At 37.6% G+C, this 19,449-nt stretch overlaps 2 protein-coding genes across 8 annotated transcripts in view; one reads left to right on the forward strand and one right to left on the reverse strand.

Moving 5' to 3' along the window:
• Positions 1-4,335, forward strand: part of smc4 (structural maintenance of chromosomes 4) — a 51,377-nt gene extending 47,042 nt beyond the window's left edge. For all 3 annotated transcript variants that reach the window (XM_062977506.1, XM_062977509.1, XM_062977508.1), the window contains exons 23-24: positions 1,444-1,627; positions 3,913-4,335. In XM_062977506.1, the coding sequence (XP_062833576.1) occupies positions 1,444-1,627; positions 3,913-4,089 (361 nt within the window). In that variant the 3' untranslated portion in view covers positions 4,090-4,335. The remainder of the gene's footprint in view (positions 1-1,443; positions 1,628-3,912) is intronic.
• A 1,103-nt stretch (positions 4,336-5,438) lies between these two features.
• Positions 5,439-13,249, reverse strand: trim59 (tripartite motif containing 59). Of its 5 annotated transcripts, none has more exons than XM_062977515.1 (2): positions 13,134-13,249; positions 5,439-8,529 (listed from the first exon to the last, which is right to left on the reverse strand). In XM_062977515.1, exon 2 carries the CDS (start codon positions 8,524-8,526, stop codon positions 7,306-7,308), a length of 1,221 nt encoding a protein of 406 aa, XP_062833585.1. In that variant the 5' UTR covers positions 8,527-8,529; positions 13,134-13,249; the 3' UTR covers positions 5,439-7,305. The 5 variants fall into 5 exon arrangements, with proteins under 5 accessions (XP_062833585.1, XP_003218254.1, XP_008104300.1 ...); XM_003218206.4 differs by lacking the exon at positions 13,134-13,249 and adding an exon at positions 12,561-12,714; XM_008106093.3 differs by lacking the exon at positions 13,134-13,249 and adding an exon at positions 12,439-12,566.
• Positions 13,250-19,449: the final 6,200 nt, after the last annotated feature.

The raw sequence follows: 19,449 nt of genomic DNA on the forward strand, positions 1-19,449 counted from the left end.
GGGTACAACATTGTTAAAACAAAGAGATACAGGATACACAGAGTTAAATTGCAGGTTAAAATTCACTGATAAATGTAGATTAAAATAAGGGGTACTCATCCTGTACTATGTATATATTAAGTATATGCAGTACATACATACACACATGTGAACACACACATGTCCCTGTATATCAATAGATTTCAGGACAGAGTACAGTAAAATAAGTTTAAATAATTAAAATCATTACACTAAAAGACATTTCACCGTCTAAAAATGCTTAAAATTATATAACACATTAAATGAACTTTTACAAGATGTATGGATATACAATAGAGTTTCACTTCTCCAACACTCACTTATCCAACATTCTGGATTATCCAACGCATTTTTGTAGTCAATGTTTTCAATACATTGTGATATTTTGGTGCTAAATTCGTAAATACAGTAATTACTACATAGCATTACTGTATATTGAACTACTTTTTCTGTCAAATTTGTTGTATAACATGAAGTTTTGGTGCTTCATTTGTAAAATCATAACCTAATTTGATGTTTAATAGGCTTTTCCTTAATCCCTCCTTATTATCCAACATATTCGCTTATCCAGCGTTCTGCCAGCCCATTTATGTTGGATAAGTGAGAGACTACTGTAAATACAACAGGATTGTCCCCAAGTCTTGAATAAAAAGCCGTGTTTCAACATAGCATTCTTATGAATCCAAACTCAGTGTCAGTCAAGCATCTAAAACAGTGGTTCCCAATATTTTTTTTGGCCAGGAACCACTTTGACCAGGGACCACACTCCAACATTAGTACCAAAAGGGTTACAAATCAATTTTTGGTCAACTTTAGACCAAAGTTTGGTTTGGTTATTTGGGGTGCTGATTCAGAAAATTGCATTGGATAGACCACATCAGCTCTAGTTATGGATACAGAACATATGCCATCCACTAGTTGCCATCTGCTTGCCCACAGAAAACCAATTTTCCCCCCATAACTTGCGAACCTTATTTTAGTTCTCACGTCCCATGGGTTGGGAACCACTCACCTAAGAACTTCACAGGAGAGATGCCACCACAGAGAAGCCCTTTTCTCATATCACTATTGCTGAGACACAAAAGACCCCCCTCCCAATTCCTTGGGAAGACATAGGTATTTAAATGTTATTAATCTAACCTTGATATTGGACTAGGAACACATTTGCAGCCCACGCAGTTTCTTTCAAAATGATTTCTGTATGTTTTGGTTAGTAATCAAATGGCTCCATTTTCACTAGCATCAGCTTCTGGTTAAGTCCTTCAAGGACAGCCCTGCATGCATTGACTATGCTACTGTGATACATTAAACATTTATTGTAGAATTACTGCGATAATGTATGTAGCGTGCTTCTGACAGTCTTAATGTTGAAATTAAGTGAGACTAGAAACAAACATAATGTTTATAATAAATCCATTATTTCAGTGTTCGGCCACCGAAGAAAAGCTGGAAAAAGATCTTTAACTTGTCAGGTGGAGAGAAGACACTAAGCTCACTGGCTTTGGTTTTTGCTCTACATCATTATAAGCCAACTCCTCTCTATTTCATGGATGAAATTGATGCAGCTCTTGATTTTAAAAATGTATCTATTGTGGCATTTTATATCTATGTAAGTATTGCACAAGTCACCAAACATCTGCATATTTTTGTTTAGTGTCAAAATCTACTGTCCCAACCTCATGTATCAGTTGAGGGCAGGTTTTGAAGCCAAAACTTTGGATTTGAGTATTATCTGTGGATAAGTCAAATGTCATTCTGTGGGGAGCAGGAAGCACCAGTGCCATCTTGGCCCCAGCCCTGTCACTGATACCATTTTTCCATTCAGTCATTCAAAAAGGCCAGAATTAACATCATGGCAGAAAATGTAGAGGTTAGTGCTGTCAGGACAGACTGAGCTTTTGCTTTTTGCTATTCAAAGAAGGGAATTGTTACATTTTTTAAAATAAAAGTTCAGGTACAGTGCTTGCATAAGCTGACTCAATTTTGGAGGGGGGGTTAATTTTTTACTAAAGTTTTTAGACTTATACATGAGTTTATAGGGTACCTATGTGCAAAATAATTGGGAAAAGATTTGAGCCTGCAGACTCCCATGAATTAAAAAGTCATTTCTTTTCATAAAGTGCATGTACCTATCCTATGTTTTAGGACTTCGTTATACTTTGCTAAACCCTACCTCTTATGCCATTGGGGCCGCGGTGGCACAGTAGGTTAAACCGCTGTGCTGCTGAACTTGCTGACCAGAAGGTCAGTGGTTTGAATCTGTGGGACAACGGTTGAGCTCCCATAGATTGCCCCAGCTTCTGCCAACCTAGCAGTTCAAAAGCATGCACATGCTAGTAGATAAACAGGTACTGCCCCAGCGGGAAGGTAAGGCCATCTAAGGCACAGCAGATTTGGGAATGGAGGACTGCAGCACTCCCTTAGTCACAAAGTGCGTTGAAACTTATACCTGACACCTTGGGGTCCTGCCACTGCTGCTGCTCTTAGTACACCCCCTGCTCAGGAGAGCCCTGGTCATTCCCAGCATTCTAATCTGCAGTGCCATGGAATCCTTCAGTTGATGCACTACCTGGCTTAAGTCTTGGTTGTGCCATCATAAACATAACATTAAAAGATCCTAAGCCTGGATTATGAGTTTGTAATTGCTCGATATGATGTTAGCAAACATAGCATACGTGGTGGTGTTACAATGTGCACCCCTGCTCTCTAAAACTTGCTCTGGCAAGGAAACGTTTATGATAAGCAGAGACCCTCTCCACAAATTACTGGCATCTCATTTGTGCTCCTTGACTGCAAGGATTTCTCCTCTGGAAATTAGCTGAGGGACAGCAATCAGTATTTTGTGGCACTGATTCAAGGACCACAGGTTTCAGTTGCACTGCCCTCCTGGAGGCTGCAGTAGGCATACGCTTTGGCCCTTCACTCTTGTTGTTATGGAGGTAAATTCTACAAGTGCAGGAGCAACCTTGGTAACTGAGAAAATTTTCTACATAAGCAATTCAGTTTTTGTTAAAAATGTGCAAAATTAGAATTTTTTCAACAAACAAAAAAGTTGACCTGTGTTTGTAAAAAAAAATGCTTTAGAAATAAGCTTACTAAAGACAGTCATGTCTCCCAGATTATTAATACCAGAGAATACATTGTTGCCTTGTAATTGCAACATCCAAAGCGATGGGTGTATATGAAGATTGCTTCAGGTGTTCACAAACTTTACTTTGGCTTTATGTTGAAGGCACAAGTGTAGCATTTCTGGCTTGAAGTATACAGAGGCATTATTTGCTTTCTTGTAGAAATCTGAGTTCTAACCTTCTTCAAGCCAGTGAAAATGTAGTACAGATAGTCCCCTAGTTACAAACATCTGACTGCAAATGACTCGGTTACAAACAAGTGAGACAACAGGGAGTAAGAGAAATCTACTCCTAGAAGGAAAATTCACTCCTGAAAGAGTTATGGGGAAAATGTATCTCCACTGAAGTTTTTTCACCAATCCTCTTTTCCACAACAAGCCAATTTTTTTTAAAAAAATCCATTCATTACAGGGACAGAAAATGAGGGGCACAGGCAGCCAAACAAACACCATGGGGGTATTAACCTTTCCCTATACTTCCCTGTGTGTGTGTGTGTGTGGAGTATTCCGAAATGTACCTGTTGCAACTACAAACAAATTCAGCTTAAGAAATCTACAGAATCTATCTTGTTTGTTCCTTGGGAACTGCCTGTACTGGTCCCAATGCTTACTGGAACATTTGCTTAATAACTAAAAAGAAACCGACTTTATAACCGAGAAAGGTATACTGGTATTTTTTTGGATACATTGTAACACTAGTTTTCTGTTTTAAACTTTCAAAATGTATTATTTACACATACTCATTCTGATTATATTTTAATTTCCAGGAGCAAACCAAAAATGCACAGTTCATCATTATTTCACTGCGGAACAACATGTTTGAAATTGCAGATAGATTAATTGGCATTTACAAGACATACAATACAACAAAAAGTGTTGCAACAAATCCCAAAGTGATTGCCTCAAAAGGACTCGCTGAACTTGGTTCTATAGGGTGCTTGTGATTGTGAAACCTACTTTCATTTTAACAAGTAGAAGTTCTAGGGAACATTTCCCAATATTTAACATCAGTTTATTGTAAGTAGTTTTAACTTTTTTTCTGAGTCTTTTCTTCTCCAAAGACTGAGCTCTTCAGCTCTCTTAATTTACTGTTTAACCAGCATATTCATATACTGTTTTATTAAAAATGATTTTTTTAAAAAACTTTTATACTGATTTTATTTATGTGCTCAAATAAAATGATAACCTAGTGTACTGTTTCTTTAAATCTCTACAGGTGTTCTTGTACATAAGTGAATTGCTAAAACAGCTGACGTTCCCAAACAGCAAAGTCTGTTCTAATACATGGAAGCAATGTATAAAAATCTGTAAAGCAAGCAAACAGTTGTGGAACACACTCCAGTCTTTTTAGCAGTGGTATGGTTTCTATACTAAAACGTTGGCTATTGTCCAGTGGTTCTGAAATGGTACAGTCATTTGCAGGACTGGGAGGACCACCAACAAGGAAACTAGGATTACACTCTCCTTTAATTCTGGTTATCTTAGTTGTAGGACATATATTCTAGATGTAATTACCTGGATCTCTAGGGAGAACTGGGAAAGATCCTGTTTGAAACTCCGGAAAGCTACTACCAATTTGTGAATAAACTATTGATAATGGCTTGATTCTGTATAAAGCAGTTTCCCAAGCTCCAGCAAGATCAGGTTCCTGATGTGGCTTATGAGTTTGCATCAACTGATACTGATATTTACTTGGCAGTTTTCTTGTGCAAGGTGTTTTAGTCTGGAACACTGAATAACCCAACTATATTAGTCATCAAGTCCAAAATTTAGTTTGTGCCCTGACCTTCAAAACAAAGAAAAGTGTGCCCATGAATAGTTTAATTCCCATACTTGGCTTCTCCTCCAACACAGGAAAAGTAGCTGCTGCCAAAGAAAAGACACTCATAAGAGACAATACTTTGATACAACTCTTCTGTGACCACCATACTTTCAAGCTGGAAGTAAAGCAAAGTATTTGCTCATCATTATTTTAGGTATTCTGTTTTGCCTGGGCAGGCAAGAGTAGGGTTTCTGCTGTAAGGAGGGCACTCCATCCATGGTTCTTTGGCTCCTGCCACTTCCAAGTAGCCAATGGCTGCCATGAAATGTAATGCTGAGGCTCATCTCTCAAGATATCGCATTCAAGCATTTCAAAATCTGGAATAAAGGATATATGAAATACACAGCATGTAATATATGTTTAGCCTTTGTTCATATTTCCTTTATCCATTTTTCCTTTCTGTAATTTTTAAATATCCAAGAATAAGTTTTTAAAATATTAATTTTGTCCAAGAATTGTCTGACAATCAAGTAGAAGCTTTTTTGGCTTTTATTTAAAATATTTTTAAAACAGTTTTACAAATAGTTTCATAAAGTTAAAACAGTACATGGGAAAATACAAATTCAGTATTCTTAAAATCTGGAAAAATAACTTATTACAAGTATTAAATTTAGAAAGCATAAAGAATACATTAGAGAAAAGATACCCTATAGCTTATATAGGACAGTTTTTACATAAGCACTGGCATAGCAAATCCAAATGCCATAGAACCTTCTTGTTCTTAGCAATCACTGCCAGATTGAACTCTGCTGAATTCACCACCACCAGGCCTGTTATTTACAAGACCAACTAAAGGTTTTTTCAAAGGTTACAGATACATTTATTTCACTGTCAGATCTATAATTAGATGCAAAACTTTGCATCAAACATCACGGTTCTCCTTGCTTTTTGTGCTAACACATACACTTGTTAGCTGCCATAGCACTTCTTGGCAATTATTTGTAAAAGTTTTACTGGCATATATACTAGAGGGGAAAGTCAGTGAATTGCATGTACAAAAGCCAGGGCACAACTCTAGTATATCTATAAGCTAAAGTATTCTGGTTGTATCGTTAAAAGTGACAGGTTTAAACCCTTACTGAGCAATAAAACAAGAAGCCCCAGGGGATTTGCACTAAATTGTGTAATTCATGAAGCTCAAGAGACCATCCTCCAACTAAGTAAAAGTTAGTTGATAGTGGAATTTATAATGAAAACCTTTTCTACATTTCTAATAAATAGCAAGCATTTATATCAGTACCTACAGTGAATTTTGTAAATCAGCCCTTGAAAAAAAGTGGTCCACTAAAATCTTAGAGGTATGATAAAACCAGTTTAAGGGATAAAGCATAAGCATTTTGAATATGTACTTCAGGGAGTTACAGTCAAAAGCATTCCCTATGTGTTTTGCTCTGAATTGACTGATATTTTTCATACTAATGAAGAGTAAAAGCTTTGTTCTGAAAAAATGCATTTTGAATATTTGATGTTTGATATTAAAATACCAATAAGCAAAAGAATTTTCCTAAACTATTAAAGGCGCTTAGATCCATTTGCAACTATGTTACTATTTCTGTTTTTTGTAGGAAGAAAATGTGTTCATAAAAATATGAAAGAATTTAAAAGACAGAGGGGACGCAGCACAAGATGGAACAGCTGTGGATATCATGACAAGTCACAATCTGGCCTGCCTCTCCATTGGCCTAAATGCCCTTAACTCTAGTTGTGGGCAAATGGCTACCTTCCAGATATTGTCAGACTACAATTCATCAATCCATAGCTTAGTGTCTAGTGAACAATGGTTTCATTCTAACTGTCTGGAGGGTCATAGCTTGCTCTCTTTGCTCTTATCTGTTTGTAGACATATTTGCAAGAGGTAGCCTGTGCACAGATTCTGGGTTAGAAATGCAATTAAGATGGTTTCCTTTTTTAACCAAAATTAATCTTGATACTAAACACTGATGCTTATATGCAATATCCATTTGCCATGCTAGGGTAATTTCGGATTGAGCATAAACGAAAAGATTTGAAAAGGTGGGAACATAAGAAGCCAGCAACACCTATGTGACTGCTGTGTTTTAGCATTAATTTTAGTGTATTGCTGTCAGACCATTTCTTCAGACCTAGGAGTTGGATATGTTAGAGGAACTGAAAGATGCAATTTATTACCTTGGTTTAATGGATCACAATTTGCATCTTTCTCATTTTTCCTTATTTTCCTTATTATGCTGAAATTATAATAGCCCTATCTTTCTGAAAACATCAGTTTGAACCAGCTGCCATTATATTATATTATATTATATTAAGGCTAAAAATCCATTTAACATTCCATAAGGTCTCATGCTTAACACAGCAGTATTCACATGGGAGAGGGCACACTATATAGATATTCAAGAAAAAGGTTAGAAGTGTGACACAAAGTTTCCACTGCTACCTGCAACCTCTTACTTGTATCTTGATAAACTGTTTGAAAGGCACTGAGAACGTATGGAAAGGTCACTTTATTTATAAACGACAATAAATGTTGTCCATAGAAAACAATAGCCAGTACCAAAAAAATCAGTATAAGTCCCCAAAGTTCTAAGGGCCACAAACATTCTTTAGATTGTCTATTTTTCTTTCCATGGCCAGTGTTACGAGCTTTTTCTTTTGAAATAAGCTTTATTTTGGGAGTGAGAATGTTGTTTACCAGACTAATTTCACTTTTGCTCCACACATCTTCCAACACTTGTTCTATTCGTGGATAGATTTCAACAGAGGAAATATCTAATAAAGGTTTTTTCTTTAATGCTTTAACACGCTGACGTATATCCTCAACCTTTTCCAGAAACAAAAGGGGAGACTCTTCATTCTGAATAATGTTATTGAGTGACATAAGCTCTAATTGTTCTTCTCGTATTGCTTTCATCTTTTCAATGCGAGGTTCGTATTCCGCCATTATCTGCATGTTTACTTCATCCAAAGCTGCAAGCAAAGCTTGTTTTTTATGTTCAAGCGAATCGCTAAGCCTTTTAAAATACTGCAACACGGTTTTTTTATCCTGTTGAACAATGCTCTCACATTGAGCTTTCTGTTCCTCTAGATTTTCAATGCGCAAACATATTTCACTCCAGTGCTTATCAGTCAGCTGATCAAGCAGCTTGCTGGGTGTGTCTTTTTCTTTCATGTAGGCACTTTGAAGATCATCAATAGGATGGCCATGATGATTTCCTATTGTAAGACATTGGCCACACACTAATTTTCTGTCTAGAAGACAGTAAACATTTAATGGCTGCCTATAATGCTCATTACACGTAGCAACATCTGGATGGTCCTCCCGCTGATATTTTTCAATTATGGCTTTTAATGCATAATTCACAGGCAAAGAGTCTGTACCCGATGGAGGAATTTCAACAATGCTTCTACAGTTAGGACACTTCAGTGGAAGCCTTAAGGGTCTCCATATGGAAAAAGTGCTTGACAGCTGAAGAACACTTTCCAAACAATTTCGACAAAATGTATGAGAGCATGGCAGTACACGGGGGTCATCAAATATACTATAGCAAATGGAACATGTTAACTCCTCTTCGAAGTGATGCATTTTCTAAAAATAAAGAAACATAGTTAAAATATTAATACTTTGTTTCTGCCTTGGGAAGGAAAGCACAGAAATGTGCATGTGGAGCATTGCCCTCCACAAATGTGAAGTAGGACCTTGGTCCTTATGAGAGTTTAATGAAAATCTTTATTCCAGATTCCTTAGCATATTAAGTAAATCATTTTAATTGCATGTATAATCAGACAAAATCTAATGGAAAACTAGTTTTAATTTTTAAAATAAAATAAGTTTTTTGTAACCCCTCAAATACGAACACCAGCATAAACCAAAGCAGTCAATGCCAAGTAAAGATGAGGCAAGTAAAGATATTCCACAACAAATGACACTACAGCATTTCTATTTCACAGGTTCCATTATTTAAATTGCTTAGAACCATGTATCCAAATAATTATTAAACAATTAGTATGTACATAAAGAACATTTGCAAAATATGTTCCCATAAAAGTGGCTGTGGCTCATCACTGGTAAAAAGAGAAACTGGTTATCTGAATAGAGTATTAAGGGATAAATTTGGTAGAGACAGTGTGAAGTACTTGCTCATTTGTGGTTTTTTTTTAATTAAGAATCCTAAATGTCCTTGTTTCTTTCAAATAGGCTTTCCTATTTTCCTTAATTATTATGGCTAGTGTAAAATGAGAAAATATGTATAAGAGTTAAAGAAACAAAGAGATTACCTAATTTAAGGAATACTATTGTAATTTACTACATTAAAACCAAAATTAATAATCCAAAATTTCATAATGTATAGAACTTTAGAATTTGATCAGAGAAATTGAAGGTTTCTATCATCTATCATAGCCAGCATGGTGGTGTGGTTTAAGAATTGAACTATGATTGGAGACCAGGGTTTGAATACCCACTCAGCCATGGAAACTCACTGAATGAACCTTGGACATGTCGCACTCTCTCAGTCTCAGAAGAAGGCAAAGGTAAACCCCCGCTGAACAATGTGTTGTTGAAGGCTTTCATGGCCAGAATCACAGGGTTGTTGTGTGTTTTCCGGGCTGTATGGCCATGTTCCAGAAGCATTCTCTCCTGACGTTTCACCCACATCTATGGCAGGCATCCTCAGAGGTTGTGAGGAAATGCACAATAACCCCCTCTGAACAAATTTTGCCAAGAAAAACTCATAAATTGTTCACAGTTACCAAACTGGGAGGATGTCAAAAGTACCTTCCACAGCAAAATTTTAGTACCGGTTTTATAACATGTATGAACATACCTTGAACAAAGACCAACCTAACATTCAGATTATTATATACTGTTACAAAATGTCATATAATTAGATTGCCATTTCAATTCAATAAATAATTTTAGAAATTATAGACATCTTTTTTAATATGAACAGCTTGAATTCTTTAAAATGTTTGAAGTTTCTGCAGAATCTCAATTTGTGAAAATAAATGTTTTCAAATATATTTGCTCTAATATGGTCCTTTGATAATGCATTAACAAGAAAGTACTCATGCTTGACAACTTTTTTTCTTTGATATGTAATTTTCAAGTATTTTGCCTTCAAATGTTTTGTTTTTTTAAAAACTTTAAAAACCATCTTTGCTACATTTCTGGATCACTTTTCAGCAAAAAACTCACGTGATTTAAAATTTTAAACAATGGCTGTTTTATTTACAGTGAACCCCCTGCATCTGCCTACTCCACAAATTCATTTTTAAATGTATTATTAAATGGCAGTGATGTGAGTGTGGAGACACTGGTGTGTGTGTGTGTTCATTCTGCCGCCATTAAATAAGATATTATTATTATTATTATTATTATTATTATTATTATTATTATTATTATTATTATTATACTTTATTTGTATCCCACCCTATCTCCCCGTGGAGACGCAGGGCAGTTCATAACAAGCATGGGCAAATATTCAATACCTTAAGGAGCTAACAAAACCGAAACAACCAAAACCCCCCAAATTAAAAAAAAAATCCAGCCACATCAAAGTGATAATAAAGACACTATCACAAATTACACAATGACATAAGAGAATTACATTTTCACACCTAAACATTAAGGAGACAAAATTTAGGATTAAGAGTAATGAAAATATAAAATGTAAATCCAGCAAAGCCAAAGTAACAAAGATGGGGAGTAACAACCTGTTTCTCATTATCTATGCAAGGTCCCAGAACCAAACCCCAATGGATACAGTAAACCCACTGCATATTGGTTCAAAAAGTCAACACCTAGGAACAGTGTCCGCCGATTTACCTCACCCACCCACCCAGTATCCCACTGCAGTTCTCTAGCATGACAAAAAGCTACTTTGCTAGAATCAAGCAGTCTTTAAAGACACATGGGATGTTGCAAGGAATCACAAGCTCTGGTTTGTTGAAATCTTGATTTTTGTGATGTGTAAAGCACCCTGTAAAGAGAAGCCACATTTTGTTAACCAGCCACAATCTGATGCCATGGTTTGTTATCTTTAGGAACAAAATACAGTAGTCTCTCGCTTATCCAATCTTCGCTCATTCAACGTTCTGTATTATCCAACGCAGTCTGCCTCCCACCTGGATCCACAACTGTTACTCTAGGCAGCTACGCACAGTGGACCAACACTCCCAACAACACAAGTGCAGCCACACTCCCAAACAAGTGGCAGGTTTGTTGTAAAACATGATATTTTGGTGCTTAATTTGTAAAATCATAACATAATTTAACATTGAATAGGCTTTTCCTTAATCCCTCTTTATTGTCCAACATTTTCGCTCATCTGACGTTCTGCCGGCCCATTTATATTGGATAAGCAAGACTCTACTGTACCACTTTTCCACATACTCCCCATCCTTTTCAACAGCTTTATGCCACCTTGGAACTAGGGCCTGCATACTTGAGCCACTGTTTAGCAGCTGCCACAAGGGAGTTACCATCTTGAAATCTTGATCCATGCAGGGAGTCCTTCAGTTTGCCGAATAGGTGGTCTATAATTAAGACCTTCATCCACATGATATGAATCTTCAGCACTGCTAAAACCTTTATAGGATATGTAGTGCATGAACATTTTGATAGGAATCACATAAGATAATGTGAATTACGCTTCTGCAAACTGTCTTTCACAAACAATGGCATTTCTGTGGAGGAAAAGTGCCACAGAAGAAGACAGAATTTTTACAGTGTTCACAGTCTCAGAATGATCATTCCTTCATCACATACTCACTAAGAAGCAAGTTTACCAAGAAGTGAGCAGAAAAGATAAAAAGCAGGTTTGAGATGCTAACACTTCGTCAGGATTGTTTAAGTTTGTTTGGAACACCACACATGTGCCTGATACGCACAGGCTCAGTATTGTATAAATCTGTAAGTATCACGAAATGATGCACTACACAGAAATACTGCATTATACTGCATTATAGACTGAGGCAAAACTTTCCTCAAACTGTGAAGTGCTTCCCTGGTTGTGGTGCCACTTAAAAAACAACCCAAAAGAGTAAATAAAGAACAAAAAAAGAACAACTCAGAAGACAGGGGAACTCCAGGCATGATTCAATCAGGACCAGCTAACACCTTTCAACAAAGGATCCCCAGGCAGGAAGTAGCCAGGCTTTGAAGCTCCAATGCCAATAAAGATGATCAACTGCAACATTCACACTTTCCTCAAGCAGACAAGTGTTCTTTCCCCCACCCAAGACATTCCAGATATATAAACCCCGTAGCATAGTTTCCAACCTCTGAGGATGCCTGCCATAGATGTGGGCTAAACGTCAGGAGAGAATGTTTCTGGAGCATGGCCATACCGCGCGGAAAACTCACAGCAACGCAGTGATTTAGGCCATGAAAGCCTCCGACAACACATAGACAACAGATACTTTTCAGATTTACCATCCAGGAACCGATTCAATGGATCTGCTCCAGCTGGGACTGAGGCCTGGTGCTCAAGAGTACCATTCTTGGTCCACGAGGAAAAGGAGAAGGAACCGATCTCTGTCGCCGCGTTGCTTTTGCCCTCCTCAGAATTTCCACTATTTATATAAATAGAGGCGTCGCTTCTCTCTCCTTTTTTTTACCTCAGCCTCGCACCGAAACTCGCTCCTTTCTCCTCAGTCCCAACCCGGGCGGCGAAACCCTGCTCTTCCCTCCTCGCGCAATCGCCCCTGCGCATGCGCGGTAGGGAAGCCGGCCGCTTTGAACCAATCAGCGGCTACTTGGGGTTCAAGTTCGTAAGTAAACGGAAGGAGCGCGAGGGGAGCGTTGATGAGAACTCGAGCACAGGAGGAGGGGGCGGGGCCGTTAAAGGCAGAGGGCGTGGCCACAAGGCTGACGTCACCAACGGTTTTTTGTGGGACTTTGCCATTCCCTCAAACACTAGGCATGGGCCAACTTGGGTTCTTCCTTCAGGTGTTTTGGACTTCAACTCCCATCATTCCTAACGGCCTACAACAGCCTCAGGCCCCTTCCTTTTCCCCCTCAGCCGCTTAAGCGGCTGAGGGGAAAAAGGAAGGGGCCTGAGGCTGTTGTAGACCGTTAGGAATGGTGGGAGTTGAAGTCCATCACACCTGAAGGGAAACCTTGTTTGGCTCAACACTATATAATCCAACTTTATTTACATTTCCTAAAGACACAGCTATTATAATGCTTACCTGCTTTGGCCCTTACCAATAACCAGACTTATTCATTCTTTAAGAGGGTGTTTCCTGAAGCTACAACCAGGAGAATAACTAGTGGAAGCGAGAGAGATCAACTGTGGCAGTTAGTGATGTCACAATGGAGGCCACATCGCCACTTATGACAAGACAACAGAAGACGCCAATGCTGTAGTCTCGTTTATCGAACATAAGCGGGCCGGCAGAACATCGGATAAGTGAAAATGTTGGATAATAAGGAGGGATTAAGGAAAAGCCAATTAAACGTCACATTACGTTATGATTTTACAAATGAACATCATGTTTTACAACAAATAGAGAAAAAGCACTTAATACATGGTAATGTTATGTAGTGATAACTGTATTTACGAATTTAGCATCAAAACATCGCAATGCATTGAAAACATTGACTACAAAAAACATTGACTACTAAAAAAATGGACTACAAATCAAGATAGAATTGCATAAAATGAACTTACAGTAACAACATTGTTAAATCCGTAAAAGGTTCAGTCCTTGCTGCCTAGAGAAACATCTGCGAATCTGGACGGGAGGCAGACTGTGTTGGATAATCCAGAACGTTGGATGAGCGTAGGTTGATTAAGCGAGACTCTACTGTAATTGTTTTTGTTTCGAATCATTCAAAATAGATATTGATCCTGCTGTTATTTCAAAGACAACACTATTCATGAAGGATATACTGAAGCTGGGATCCACCCAGAGAATGAATTTCAGCTTTTTTACAGAGGGTGAAAGAATGGCCATCTGTTGGGAATGCTTTGATTGTGTATCCCTGCATTCGACTGGATGGCTCTTGTGGCCTCTTCCGACTCTGCGATTCTATCTATGTGTTTGAGCAAAGATTTGTTCAGGCAGGACTGCTGACTGAAAGGTTGGCTGTTTGAATCCAGGGAGAGTGGATGAGCTCCCTCTGTCAGCTCCAGCTTCCTATGCGGGGACATGAGAGAAGCCTCCCACAGGATGGTAAAACATCTGGGTGTCCCCTGGGCAACGTCCTTGCAGACGGCCAATTATTTCACACGAGAAGCGACTTGCAGTTTCTCAAGTCGCTCCTGATACAAAAAAAGCCCCCAAAATTATGAAATTTAAAAACTGTTTTAAACACAAATTAGCACATAGTTTGATGACGATAAATAAACAAATCAATAAATAAACTAGGACACTATGAAATAGAGGAGGTGTGAGATTCTACATTCATTCCTGACTGCTGAATTTCAGTTTAACAAGAGGGAAACTGACTGCCCAAACTAGGTCAGTATCATACACTCAGCATTTTCACTCCTTTCTCTTTTAAGTGGCTGTAGCAATTTTCTGATGAATCCTAAACAAGCAAGTCTGAACAGAACACGCAGACTGTTCCGAGCAGAACACAAAGCACCCCATCTCCTGGACACTTAAGGAAAAGCATCTCAATAAAATCAGTAATTACACTATGGGGCATTTATTAATGTAATGGACAATGTGACCACCATCTGTTACACAGACAATCTTCAAGTCTTTATCAGTGAATGGCCTCTTGTATATTTTCTCTATGGACATCAGTATTTATAATTTACTGATTCAGGATGAATGCAAAACTCAAACATACAAAGAGATTTCTCCTAAAGTAACCTTGAAAAAACAAACGATGATATAAATTTGCCAGCGTGTCGTAAATAATGTTATACTTATCTTTCCAGAATACACAAACATCTGCTTATCCTGATAAAATTAAATTTATATTTTACAGCCTGTCATGTAAACATCTGGGATATGTCTGGAATTGTGTCTGGAAAGTTAAAAACTTCCTTCATGCAGCTGTATGAATATTCTTAAAATATCCCCTCCTTAAAAAAATAGTTTAACTAATATTATTTCTGTCTGAACAGGATTTTTTTTCCTGTTGGCGCATGAGAAAAGCTGCTGCAGTTTGGTTATTTATTTACAGTGAAAGGAGTATTCTTCGGCATAGTTACACTAATTTTTCAAGGTTTCCTTTCTTCCATGCCTTGTTTTTTTTTTTGTCAGCCTTGTCTGTATGCCATATGGTCAAGACATATTCCATGTTATTATCACAACAATCCTTAAGGAGATGTAGTGGCACAATGGGTTAAATTCTTATGCCAGCTGGACTGCTGACCTGAAGGTTGGTGGTTTGAATCCATGAGATGGAGTGAGCTCCCATCTGTCAGCTCTAACTTCCCCTACGAGAACATGAAAGAAGTCCCCTGCAGGATGGTAACACATCTGGGCGTCCTCTGGGCAACATCTTTGAAGACGGCTGATTCTCTCACACCAGAAGCGACTTGCCTCAATTCGCTTCTGACACGATAAAAAAAAAATCACAACAATCCTTAATAAGAGTGATTTATTAACTTGAGAACTCTTGGACATTAACAAACAAATAGCGAGTGGCTTGGGAGGTTATGAAATGTGTCTCCAACTTTCTACACATTATATCACACTTGGTCCACCTCATGCTATTTTCTCCAGTATAGAAACTTATTTTCAAAATTGAAAAGTAATGTTTCCCACTTTTTAGATTTACTAACATACATCTTGTTTTATAATCTATTGCAATGGAGCCTCCAATGGCACAATGGGTTATACACCCTTATGCTGGCAGGACTGCTGACCGATAGGTCAGCGGTTCAGATCCAGGGAAAGCGGGTTGAGCTCACTCTGTCAGCTCCAGCTCCCTATGTGGGGACATGAGAGAAGCCTCCCATAGGATGGTAAAACATCCAGGTGTCCCCTGGGAAACGTCCTTGCAGACAGCCAATTCTCTCACACCAGAAGGGACTTGCAATTTCTCAAGTTGCTTCTGACATGAAAAAAAACAATCCATTGCAATCAATCTGCTTATTAATTAAATGTATTTTCATTAATGTTAACAGGATTAAAATATGAAACCAAAAAATCATAGATCAAATTGCATATAACCAAGTTCACTTCTGTGGGAAAATACACATCATTCCAATTTTAATGTCTTTATTAATAAGAATCTTAGCAGCATTTTCATGTAATATCCCTCTTAGTCATGATTATGAAGTCATAATCTACTATAAATAGTCTTTGGACCTATTGATTAAATTTAGTATATGTTTTTACTACCATCTTAGACATTTATTTCTGTTTGAGCCCACTATTAACAACTGCATACAATTCAGTTCTACTCTGGCCTTTATAAACTTAATTATAGTTCTGTTATGTCTGGAGCACACGTTTCTGATTTCATCTCATACATCCTGTGCATTAGCTTTCTGCGATAAGGTCACTCACACATGGGAAATTGCAACTTGTGTGCATTTTACCCAACACCTTCCAGTCTGATCAGTCAGGAAGATTCTGCTTTAGCAGCTACTAGACTAGTGGTTCCCAACCTGTGAGTCCCCAGATGTTTTGGCCTTCAACACCCAGAAATCCTAACAGCTGGTAACCTGGTTGGGATTTCTGGAAGTTGTAGGTCAAAACAACTGGGGACCCACAGGTTGAGAATCACTGTGCTAGACCATGAGAATAAGGCCCCTTCTGCGTTGCCATATAATCCAGACTATCAAAGAAGGTAATCCGCATTATATAATCCAGCTCAAAAAAGAGAATCTGGATTTTATACAGCAGTGTAGAAGGGGCCTAAGATGCTTGACAAATGTCAATGGACCCAAATTTACCGACCTTCTATAGTCTCCAGACTTCTTTATGCAGAAAATGATGAAGGTAAAATAATCCATTCAAGTAGGAAATAAATTACTACTAATACTGTTATTATTATTAACTGGTTGCTGGGGAAGGAATTTTTAACAGATAAATGTGTTTTACATAACATGCATTTTAACGTTGATTTTATTCATTTGTAATTAATATATTTTATTGTGTCTCATTAATCCATTTTTGCACATTTTTGTTTATACCTTTTCAGTTAATCTTGTTGTATGTCACTTTAATTCTAAATGTGGCTGGAATAATTAGGGCATAAATCAAATGTAACACTTCAGCCCAATAAAAACTGAATACTGTAATAGATTTCTCAGAAATTCAGGACATCAGACAATAAACCATCTCAATTTCTCCTCATGTTCACACCTTACATAGAAATGCTATGCAAATAAATGAGTTCACAGATGGCAACAATGTTAATTATCTTAGTGGTACTTTTTAAATAGTAGTGAAAATGCTACTTGTATTAAGCATACTTTGTAAGTATTGCAACAGTTGCATTTCTTTTAAACATGTTTACCAGGATCAGTCAGAAAGGCTCCTATGGAGGCTTAATTTTTTTTAAAAAAACCCCTCCTATATTTACATGATTTGCAAGCATAAGAACATATTACCAGTAAGGGAAGAAAATCTAAATTATAGCTTCAGAAACTTCCATCATTGGAGGTCTCTAGAGGTTGGAGGGGCATCTTTCAGGAATGTTTTAGTTGTATATTTCTACATGGCAGTGCGTTGGATTAAATGGCCTTCGTAATCCCGTCTTTGATTCCAGAATTTTAGCAATAGTTTTTATACATCTTCTCCTGCTATCTGGTTTTAGTTTTAGTTTGTTTTGTGGTAACCATATGTGCCTACTAATAATTTAATTCAGAAGCCTAACATTTTTCCTTACAACGTGCTTCTGCTGCATAAATTAATCATCCATGACTTTACTGTGAATAGACATTGGTTGTTATTATTACTGTACTATCTGCAGTTGCAACAGTCACTGAGTATCATGTGATAGTCATTGCATAATAATATAGAGCTGCTTTTGAAAGTTCAGGACAGCTAAAGTGAGTGGCTTCTATTCAGTGTCTCCATTTCTAATAAATCTGAAAGCCACTCTTTAATGCAGGCTTTCTTAATCTTTTTACCCTGTAGAGATCCCTAAATATATCAGCATGAAAATAATGTTACATAAACCAGGTATATAAATTGGATAAAACAACCTCTATTAAAATAGAATCAGTTAAAGGATCCATGTAATCAATATAGCAGCCCAGCTGAATGCATAGAATGTTAATATAAAGTGCTACATGATTGGCAATCAGTTCTGGTTACTGTTAATGTTATCAAACGTCTGCTGGAAAAACCAAGTTTTTAGCAATTTCCTCCTTCCATTTTGGGATTGAAGAAAACTACACTCTGTGAATGTGTGTGTGTGTTGGGGGGGGGGGGGGGGAGAGACATTCAACGGCCTTGAATCAGGAAAAGAGTTAATACAAGTGAGGAGGTATACACACACATCCTGAAGTATTTGGTGGGAGGGAAAAGCAACATAACAAGGAAATAAAGCCTTGGAATTGAGTAGCCCAGACTCTATCCTGGCCACCAGTTTTTGTACTTCACCCACTTACCGGCCCTATGTTACTTCAAATAGTTGCCTTGGCCCACCCTGAAATTCTCACCATTGGTAGCTGAATTTCATCCAATGGAGTAGTACTGGAACTGAATTTTAAATGTGTTTGATTGATTGTTTTTAATAGAAATATGTTGATGTTTTTAGTATGGTTATGTTCTATGTTGGTAATTGAATGTTTTACCTTTGTGGGAAACCGCCCTGAGTCCCTTCGGGGAAATACGAACAGCATATAAATAAAATTTTATTATTATTATTTATAACAAAGAATGAAGCATATGAATAGCAATTTCTCCCTCCCATTTTGGGATTGAAGAAAACTACACTCTGTAAATGTGTGTGTGTGGGGGGGGGGGGTGGAATGGCACACTCCTAATGGCCTTGAATCAGGAAAAGAATTAATACACCTGAGGAGGTATACACACACACACCCTGAAGTATTTGGCCAGAGGGAAAAACCTTCCCCACTTGACAGGTCTCCGAGATCAAAATTTGGCGGGAGGGAAAAGCAACACAAGAAGAAAATAACAGAATGAAGTACAGTAGAGTCTCACTTATCCAAGTTTCCGGATTATCCAAGCCATTTTTGTAGTCAATGTTTTCAATATATTGTGATATTTTGGTGCTAAACTCATAAATACAATAGTTACAACATAACATTACTGCATATTGAACTGCTTTTTCTGTCAAATTTGTTGTAAAACATGATGTTTTGGCGCTTAATTTGTAAAATCATAACCTAATTTGATGTTTAATAGGCTTTTCCTTAATCCCTCCTTATTATCCAAGCTATTCGCTTATCCAACATTCTGCCGGCCCGTTTAGCTTGGATAAGTGAGACTCTACTGTATATGAATAGCAATTTCCTTCTTCCATTTTGAAGAAAATTACACACTGTAAATGTGTGTGTGTGTGTTTGGTATGGCACACTCCTAATGGCCCTGAATCGGGAAAAGAGCGAATACAAGTGAGGAG

Source organism: Anolis carolinensis, chromosome 3 (genome assembly GCF_035594765.1).
Source record: "Anolis carolinensis isolate JA03-04 chromosome 3, rAnoCar3.1.pri, whole genome shotgun sequence".
Classification (NCBI taxonomy): domain Eukaryota; kingdom Metazoa; phylum Chordata; class Lepidosauria; order Squamata; family Dactyloidae; genus Anolis; species Anolis carolinensis.